Here is a 10,314-nt window from a genome sequence, read left to right on the forward strand (position 1 = left end):
AATACATAAAAAATTGATAAAATATTTTTAAAAAATTTTCTCACCACGCATTGGAATGATTTTTTCATCCATTTCAAAATAAAATTGTCATTCCACCAAAATAGTGAAAAGGTCGTTCGATTGTAATGACATTTCAATACTTTTATATGCAACTAAACAAATGAATGGAATGAAGATTATTTCTTTTCCATTCAATTCCATTTTATTACCTCCAACAAAACGTTTGTATGTCGTCATGAAGATCACGACCATATCTCAGGGATAAATATCAAATAATACATGTATTATATAGTATTATATTAAATTATATTTTATGTAATATTTTATATATAAAACTATATTTTATAGACACTTAGATACATAATATTTTAGTATAAATTAAAATTTGATATAGTATAATATAAAAGTATGATATATAATCCACTTTCATATAATACAATACTAAATAATACGACTTAATACGATGTTCCAAACGAGCCCATAAATAAATAGTAAATATACATCAAAAATATTATCTAAAATGATATAATATTTTTTTTAAAATGAAATTGATCATTTTTACAAATATATCACTACATTTTTATATAAGAAAAAATAGCATTACATTAGTGTGTTTAATATTTGATGTATTATATATTTTATGTACATATATATAGAGTGCATAAATTATTGCAGCCATAAAAATTAAAAAGAATTAAAATAATAAATAAATAAAAGATGAAAGGGTCTCAAATCTAATTGAGATATATATGTGGGCGAAGAAAAATGGAAGACAAAAACAAGAGGGTAGCATCAATAAGACCAGAGCCACATAATGAAAGAAGCAAACAAAGAATATCCAATAATATATAACAAGGATAATCAAGTTGTGGAGCTAGCTATATGGTTATCAATATTATTAACTTTAATGGGATGGGGTGGGTCATGGACATTTCTCTATAGTCTCTAACATGCTCCCACAATTCAATAATTTTCTATAGTAATAACATTAATAACAATATAGAGCAAGTTACCTTGATAATAATAGTATGGGAGTGTTGGCCAACGTAAAGGAAAAGGTGTTGGAGAAGCTGGCGGCAGCTGCTGTCCCAGCCGAGGCCCTTGACAAGGCCCGTCGCTTGTTAGAAACCACTGTTCGGGATGCCACGCAGGCTGCTCACGCCATCTCCAAAGACGCTATATTTCGCATCAAAACTCATCTTGTTGACATTTTCCCCTCTTTCTCTCCTGCCCTCACTTCAAAGGTATCTATTTCTTTCTATTCTATACATAATAAATTAGAAAACAACTTCACTTTAGGTGCACTTATTAGAACACATAGATTTAGGGAATAAACCCATGTGTTAAGTGTTCAATCTACAAGGTGGAATAAGCTTACTACAACAATTTGTATTTGTGTTTTTTGAGCCGTAAATGAAACTTTATATAATTGGTCTTAAAGGTAATTATGATGCTGTAATTTTTTTAATATGATTTAATTATTTTTTAGATTGTTTATCGAATGATCTGAGAATTAAGCTGCTGATTATTTGACACTTTTTTTAAAAAAAAAAATTAATCCTGATCATGTCTCCAGCAGAGAGATATCCTGATTAGATTGAAAACTATTAATTTTAATTAATTGCTATTAATAAAATTCTATGATTTATTAAAAATAATAATAATAATAATAATAATCAAACAAATCAACACCCCTAATCTCATTTTTAGCTATGGGTCAAAAATTGTTTCTACCAATATAAATAATATATTAATATAATAATATTTCCAAACTCTATGAGTCCACTTTAGAGGTGTGCACAAAGTTATTTAATTGAATTATAATCGTTCGATCCAATCCTAGCTGATCTAATAGTTACGGATATTCAATCATAATTGGATTGGATTGAATTTAAATTTTGAAAATCCAATTAGATCAGATCAGTTGTTGGATGAGACATATGATCCAATGTAAATAAATCAAAAGCTTTGAACTTCATCTTTCCAATTACTAAATTTAAAGATTTTTTTGTGGCTAAATTCTATCAGCTATCGTTTTACTTGTACTTAACCCTCTAAGCTCAAATTTTGGCGGTAAAATCTTCTAAACTACTGAACTGTTAGTAAATTTAAGTTGTCATCTGGTTAATTGTCACCATAGTCTATTTATGTGTACACTCTTGTACACGTGGTATATTTATATTAATACACCTAATATTATTATTTTAAAATTATTTCAAAATTCATTTCAAAACTATAAAAATAAAAAATAAATATTTAAAAAATAAAAAATATTATAAATTTTGAAATAACTTTTTATAATTTTTATGTACCAATATAAATGTATCACATGTACAAGAGTGTCCATAAGTAGTCCATATTGGTAGCTAACTGTAAAAAATAGATGTCACATTAAATTTGCTAACCGTTTAGTAATTTTGAGAGATTTATCACTAAAATTTGAACTTAGAGGGTAAAGTGCAAGTGAAATGATAATTGAGAGGGTTTAACCGCAAAAAGCTCAAATTAAAATAGGTATTTAAGTACAGCAAAATGAAATACATGTAAATTTTTGGCACAAATTTCCCTAATAATATATTAATATAATAATATTTCCAAACGAGTCCACAACACTCCCAATAGCTCCTTTAAAATACGTACTTTTTTAAAAATTTAAAGGACATAGAGCAAAATCACCTTCCAACAAATGATGCAAATTTATTCTCTATTTTAAAGCATATCTATTTTGTTCAAATGTTTTTCTACCTATAGAGATGCACTATTTATCTTTTAAACATATTTTAATAATATTTCAACTATATTTTATTTTATTTTTAATAATATGTATTTTATATATTAAAAGGTATATTATTTAAAATATATGAAGAAGATAGATAAAAATAAAGAAGTTGATATATATAGGGATACGATTTTGTCCCGTGATGTACTTTCACGGAATGTATTCCGTGATGTACGACAGCCGTTAGATGAGACAATTATTTGATCTTAGGGCTGGGGTTGATCTAGGGGTAATTAGGGTTAAAAAATGGTAATGTATCCTGAGACCCATTTAATGTACCCTGAGACTCATCTAATGTACTACAGAATACATTCCGTGAAAGTACATCACGGGACAAAATCGTTTCTATATATATATATGGTGTGGTGTAAAAGTGTGTGATGAAAAACAAGAAAATGTCATTTTAATAATGTATTTTAAAACATAGAGTAGAGAAGTTGGATTTTAGATTATTTGTTGATGTTTACAATCTCTGCCACAATTCATCAACAATAAATAAAATTTTAAAAATTTTACATAACAGACTAAAAATTTAAAAATAATTACAAAAAATATCAATACAGAATTTTTTTTTTATTTTTATTCTTTAAATCTTTAAATTTCTCAACATACATTTTCAGTAAAAAAAATAAACCGTTTTTTTTTTTTTTTGTTATTTTATAGTTATATTATAGTTCTTATGAGATTTTTTTTTTATTATTTTTGGTTGTTTTATAGTTTATTTATAGTTGTCAAGGGGTTGATTTTTCATTTTTTTATTTATTTTTTGCTGAGATAAGTGTATTTTTATAATTTTAAAATTTTACAAGCATATGTTTGTAATAAAAAAATTTAAGCCATAAACTTGTACCGTATATAAACTGTATATGTACTATAAAATATTTATATGTACTGTATTAGTCCACTCACTTGTTTGAACCGTATATGAATATTTTGCAATTAATTAATTTATTATTATGAAACAAGTGAGTGGACTACGGATATAGTATACGAACGATAGGGGATTTGGGAATGTGCCCTACCAAGCTGGGAATGAAGGAACATACTCCAGGAGCTCTCCCATAGCTACTTAAAAGCATAGTGAGAGACCCAGAGGGGGAGTGACTAAAATAAAAAAAATGAAAAAATTAAAGAGGGTAAGGATTGAGTAAAATACTTATCAATAGGAATAATAATTTATAGTCTTAGATTTAATCTAATGGCTCAAATTAACTCTTGAAAACTGCACCATAATTAATATATTTATTTATTTATAATTAATTTTTAATATTATTAATTCTAGATTTGACTAACAAAACTCCAAACCATAATTTGTTTACTGTTAATTTTATGTCTAATAAAAATTAATTTTAATTATATATACTTTTTAATTTCAAATTTACATAGAAAAATTAATTAAATTTATTTTGAATAATAATTATATTTATAAAAAACTATAACATGTTCAAATTATAATAATCCTCTTAAAACAATTAAAACTTCACGAGTTCAATCCTTTAGAAATAATTTTTTTTTCCTTTATATTTTATATTTAATTTAATAATTTCAAAATTTAATCATATTTTATTAATAAATTTACTTTTCAAGATTATAATATTCAAGGTATTTAAAAATTTTAGATGTAAAATTAATTATTTACTTTCATTATTCTACTTATAATCATGCAAGAAATAGAAAATAATATATATTCATAATATGCTTATTCTTCAACTTAAAGATAAATGTTTATATTTAAAATTTCTAAATATCAAATTAATTATTTATTTTAATTATACTATCTATATAAACATGCATAAACTAGTTAGTAGTACACATAAATAATTTGTTACAGTAAATGCATATCATTACATTAAAAATTACATATGTATATATTTATATTTCATACACAACAAAATATAAATCAATAAGAATCAATTTATACAGCAAAATTATTTTACCATGTTTGATAAGTTATCCCATCTCTTGTTAAGTGACATGAGTTCAATCCTTAATTCCGTCATTTGATAATTTTATACCACTTATTATTTGCCTATATTTTATTAGTTTTGTTTATTTTTTTGAAGATTTTTTTATCTCCTCTTTATCATTCTTAATAGCGGTGCTCATCCAATCAATTTTGTACTATTTTGCTTATAGTCCATTCGATTTGTACTAAGTGTGAATTTCATATTTTGGATCTAATAAAAAATAAAGTATAAAAATACTATCTAAAAAAATTGGTATTACTATAAATATAGATTATAATAACATAATATATAATACACATTTGAATTTTATTTATTTTTATATTTTTTAATTTGAAATAAACATACTTTTAAATTTTTTTTACACTAATATTTATAATTTTGATATTGTATTTTATTTAAAAAATTCTTAAATTATAATAATTCATACTAAAATAGATAATAAACATTTACTCTTTAATAAAAAAAAAAACATTTAGTTTGTTTATTTTTATTAATCCGTTTATTATTTATTTAATTAATTTTATGAAATTGTTTATTTTGAGTTTTAATAAACATATTTTATAATATAAAAAAATAAACATATTTTATTATTAATAATTTTTGAAACATTGATATAGTAAACATAAGATATTATAAAATTACATTACAAACATTAATTATATTAATCTATTTGTAGTAATTAGTTTAGTTATTAATGCTTTATATTATTTAGTGATTAAAATGTATGATTTTATATATATATATATATAATATGTTTTCAAAATATATAAGTTTTTAAAATAATTTTTTTTTGCACATTTGTTGTATTATGTTGTTTTTGTTGTACATTTATAAAAGAAACCCTATTTTAAATTTGTTAGTTTTTAATATTGAATTATTTAATATTTATTATTTTTTCCACATCTTATTTTCAATTGTTTAATTAGTTTTTAATATTTATTTCTTATTATTATCTCACATCTTATTTTATTTTTCACAACAATTGCAAGATTTGAGAAAAATATTTCATATATGAATTGTCCCATAATAACAAGATCAATTACTATAATATTAGAGAAATTTAAAATTGTTTAATTAATTAAAAATAAATTATAAAGATCGAGTCTTGTGGGATCTTGAACTAATTTAGTGAGCCTGGATTGAGCATGTCATCGTCAGGATTATGGGAACTAAAGAAATAATTGCCCGTTGAACCATTTACCTTGTTAAAATGTATATACTGGTAAAGCATATACCAATCCTTCAATATAAGTATCCAACAAGTTTCTCTATTAGGTTGTTGTCTCCTATCGACCAGACGACAACTCGCCCATGAGATCAAATTTAGATGAAATCAACAGTAATCGAGATCATTCAAATCTTTTTTAGTGTAAATTTTTTTATCTATTTATTATTCATATTTTTCTTTGACAAAGAGCAATAAATATTAATTTATTTGGATATTATTTATTAATAAATTTATTATTTTATTATTCCCTATTATACTTTATGTAATACAACTATTAATATATATATATATTAACAATGAAAAATATAAGATTTCTCACTCTTAGAATGTGGGAATAAGATGAATGAGGTTCCATCTCAAAATCAATTGGCAATGGGAGGAGTAGTCCTTTCATCTTATATATCACAATTTATTTCCACACATTAGCAATGTGGGACTAACTCTTAATACTCACCATGATAATTTCAAACTTTAAATTTTTATAGTATAAGAATTGTTCCATGTATTATTATTTTTTAAGAAAATTAAATTATTAAATTAATCTAAAAATTAAATTAAAAATAAATAGAATTAAATAAATCACATCTTTACAAGGGTAGAAATTCAATCGTTTAGTACGTTTAAAGCTTCTCATAATTATCCAAAATTATCATACATTATATCAAATTTAGATGAGACCATTGAGATATTTTTTAAAATTATTATTTTTTTGACAAAATTTATTATTAAATTTTATATAATCATAACTTTTTATTTTTTATAATTATTCAATGTGTTATTTTGTTGTTCAATTTTATAATATATGTAATAATGTGATCAATATATATAAATAAAGAAAAATTAAAGACTTCCCACTATAATAATTACAAACTTTAAATTGTCATAGTATGAGAAGTGTTCCATATTAATAATAAAAAAATATTGAAGAAATTTAAATTATTATTTAAAAAAAAATTAAATTATTAAATTAATTTAAAAACTTAAATTAAAAATAAAAAAAAATATATTGAACTTATGACCTTATAGTTGATGTAAGATAATTTTACTAATTATATTATGATTATATTATTGATTATATTGATTATTTTAGAATTAAATATGTTAAATATTTTGTACTCTTTTAGCTATAATTATTGTTGAATAGAAAATAAATTAATATACAAATGCAAAAATAAAAATAATTAATTAAAATTATAAAAAGTTGTAACGTAACTAAGTAAGTAAAATTATAAGTTTAGAGTTAGCTTTAGAGTATTGTTAGTTAGATCTAATTATTAATATTTAAATTATTAATTATGTTGTAGTTTTCAAGAATTAATTTTAATTATTTAGTTAAATCAATTACTATAAATTATATCTAAAAGGGGAATTACTTTATATACTATTTTTTTTTTCAAATTTACGATTTGGGTTTCTAAAGTGGTTGCAGCACTAGTTGCAATAGGGGTTTCTGTAGGATTTTTTTGTTGCAATTTAGGTTGCAGTGCTAGTTGCAATAGGAATTTCTATGCAGAATTTCGTAAAAATGCAAAAAAAAAAAAAAAAAAACTATTTTGAAGTGTAAAAATGAAAAAGTCCCTAAATAAAAAGGACAATATCTATTGTATTAGACTATTAGTTTCAATATATATAAAGGGTTAATTTCACAACTGCACAAAAACAACAAAAAAATAACAAAAATACGGTTTCACGGAATTTTAAATATTTTTACGATTTTTTTGATTTTATTTATATAAAATACGGTCTTTTATATTGAAATTTTGTTCATTTGTTGTTAATTTTTTGTTATATGTATGTTATTTTTTTTTTTTTTGTTATTTTGATGTTATTTTTATGTTACTTTTATGTTTTTTTTTTGTTAATTTTATGTTGTTTTCGTGTTAGTTTTTGGAAAACCGTAAAAATGTAAAAAAATATTCTTTGAACTTAAAAATGTAAATATTTTACAAAAAAAAAAAATGGTACCTTATGTAATTATTCCTATATAATATATCGATAGTATTTGTTAATGCTGGTAAGAATGATTTAAAAAGTAAGTTTGATTGAAACTATCTAATAGTTAACTTAGAGGAAAATCTATGCATGTGTGTGTGTTTATATTTTTCATCGTAAAAAGAATAAGATACTATATATTCTCATCTTTATTTGTTTCATCTAATTTTAATTACAGATGGTAGACGAGGCAGAGAAGGAAGCAGTAGCAGCTGAAACAAATAAAGATGAGAATAGTATTACTATTAGTAGTCATCCAGAATCATATAACATACCCACTTCAAGGCTTTGAACCGAGTTTGAGTATACATGTATACTAATTGTATATGCATATAAATTATGTATAATGAATATGATTGATGATTTATATATATATATAAATATATATAGCTCTAATTTCGGAATAAAAATTATCACAAATTAATAGTAGTGTATGTAGTAGTTAAAACAAAGGAAGGAAATTAAGGCCTTGTATATCATTTCTGTATATATCTATAACGAAATTAATGATAATTAAATACAAGATATTATATTAACCACCTTCGGCTGAACATAGAGATAGAAAAGATTACTGATTTAATAGTGATAATTAATTTGTATCACACTAAATTGTAGATAGATGTAGGTTATCTTTACACCCGCGCTCTCAAGATGGAATAATGTAGATATATAAGGGAGTGCTGAGAATGTCAGCGATGTATACAATTTTTTTTTTTTTTGAAATAAAGCGTTAGATAGATATTAAAATTAGACTTTACGGTCATTACAAATGATAGTATCATGAATTGAGGAGGGTTCCATAAAACCTGAGATGTTTTGGGCGAACGCCCAATTAGCCACATTATGGGCAGCAAAATTACAACAACGCGAAATAAACGAAAAATTACAAGATACAACGTTTTTAGAGAGTTGATTATTTAAAGAAACATAATTAGCAATATTCCAAATAGAGTGAAGGCCTTTAAGCGCTTTGATAACAATTTCAGAATCACTCTCCACCAAAACATAGTTATGATTCTTGAGTCTAGCCGAGTCTAAGGAAAGTCTACAAGTCGCCGCTTCCCCAATCAGGGGATCTCTGAAGTTGAGCATGTTAACAGCCGCCCACACAACAGTACCAGAGTGATCCCTAGCCAGGGCCGCCACACACATGGAGTCTCCACCAACCCTAACATCACAGTTGATTTTGATCCAATCTTCAAGCGGAGGGGTCCAAGCCGGGGAGGCCACCGTAACCATAGGAGGGAAAAGACAGGAAACATAATCTGTATAACAATGAGAAATAGAGTCAATGGTCATAGCAATGTTACTCGGATGAGAATTATGTACCTTGTCATTACGGGTCTTCCAAATTGTGTCTACGACGACTGAAGCATAAAGGAACAGCTTGTCAGGGTCCACCCCGTTCGACTTCAATTCCAAAAAAATTTAACCCAGTCCCAAACACGACCCCTAGCGTCAGGGACTGGGAACACCCCCCACGGGGAGGACCTCCAAAGATGGTACACAAAGTTACAATAGAGGAACAGGTGTTCCATCGATTCCGCAGCCACTCCACATAACGGGCATAACTCATTTTCAATGGGGATTCTCCTAGCAACCTTATGTCTTTCTAAGATTTTGGAGTTCTAAAGTTTGTTCCACAAGGTCGGTGCAACCACAGAGGCAGGGGCTCTCTTGAGAGCCTGCAATAAATAAGCAGACTTTGTGGTGAAATTACCGCTCACATCCTTCGTCCATATCCATCTATCACTCCCTTGGCCACAAGGCCTTCCCCCTTTTAGGATCTTGGCAATAGTAGCAGAGTCAAACAGGGACTTGAGCATGGCAATGTCCCAATCCCCATTAAAGTTAAGCAGGTCTGCCACCTTAACCGCTCTCTCAGGACAAGACGTATTGGGTTTCGGATAAAAAACTTCCCTATGGACAACCCAAAGATCTGTCCAAACATTCGTATCTTCCCCATTCGAGACAAGTTTGCAAGCCCCTTTCCTGAGAATCACTTTAGATTTGACCACATTCTTTCAGAACCAAGAGTCGAAACTTTTATAGGTTGCCTCAAGAAACGGCTTGCTCTTCAAATACTTTGCCCTTAACACCCTGCAGCAGAGCGTCTATTCATCTGTAAGAAGAGCTCATCCCCATTTTGCCAGTAAAGCCTGATTCAATTCCATGGACTTTCAAAAGCCAAGGCCACCTCTTGATTTGGGAAGGCATAAGTGGTCCCAAGCCTTTAAGCACAAACCACGGTTACCCTGTTCACAACCCCACCAAAAATCCCTGATCATACCATCAATTCTGGAAGCAAGTTTTTTGGAGAGTTTGGTGGTTTGCATAGTGTAGACTGG

General features: G+C 26.1%; 1 protein-coding gene across 1 annotated transcript; it reads left to right on the top strand.

Moving 5' to 3' along the window:
* Positions 1–873: 873 nt before the first annotated feature.
* Positions 874–8,359, top strand: LOC115712262 (uncharacterized). Its single transcript, XM_030640519.2, has 2 exons — positions 874–1,244; positions 8,145–8,359. The coding sequence occupies exons 1-2, from the start codon at positions 1,029–1,031 to the stop codon at positions 8,256–8,258; spliced, it is 330 nt and encodes a 109-aa protein (XP_030496379.2). The 5' UTR covers positions 874–1,028; the 3' UTR covers positions 8,259–8,359.
* The last annotated feature ends 1,955 nt before the right edge of the window (positions 8,360–10,314 follow it).

The sequence above is a fragment of the Cannabis sativa genome, chromosome 4 (genome assembly GCF_029168945.1).
Source record: "Cannabis sativa cultivar Pink pepper isolate KNU-18-1 chromosome 4, ASM2916894v1, whole genome shotgun sequence".
Classification (NCBI taxonomy): domain Eukaryota; kingdom Viridiplantae; phylum Streptophyta; class Magnoliopsida; order Rosales; family Cannabaceae; genus Cannabis; species Cannabis sativa.

Bases quoted from the DNA above. Each gene is read 5' to 3' on its own strand.
- LOC115712262 (XM_030640519.2), top strand. From the start codon at position 1,029: ATGGGAGTGTTGGCCAACGTAAAGGAAAAGGTGTTGGAGAAGCTGGCG. The intron at 1,245-8,144 runs GTATCTATTTCT...TTTTAATTACAG, and splicing joins CTCCTGCCCTCACTTCAAAG to ATGGTAGACGAGGCAGAGAA.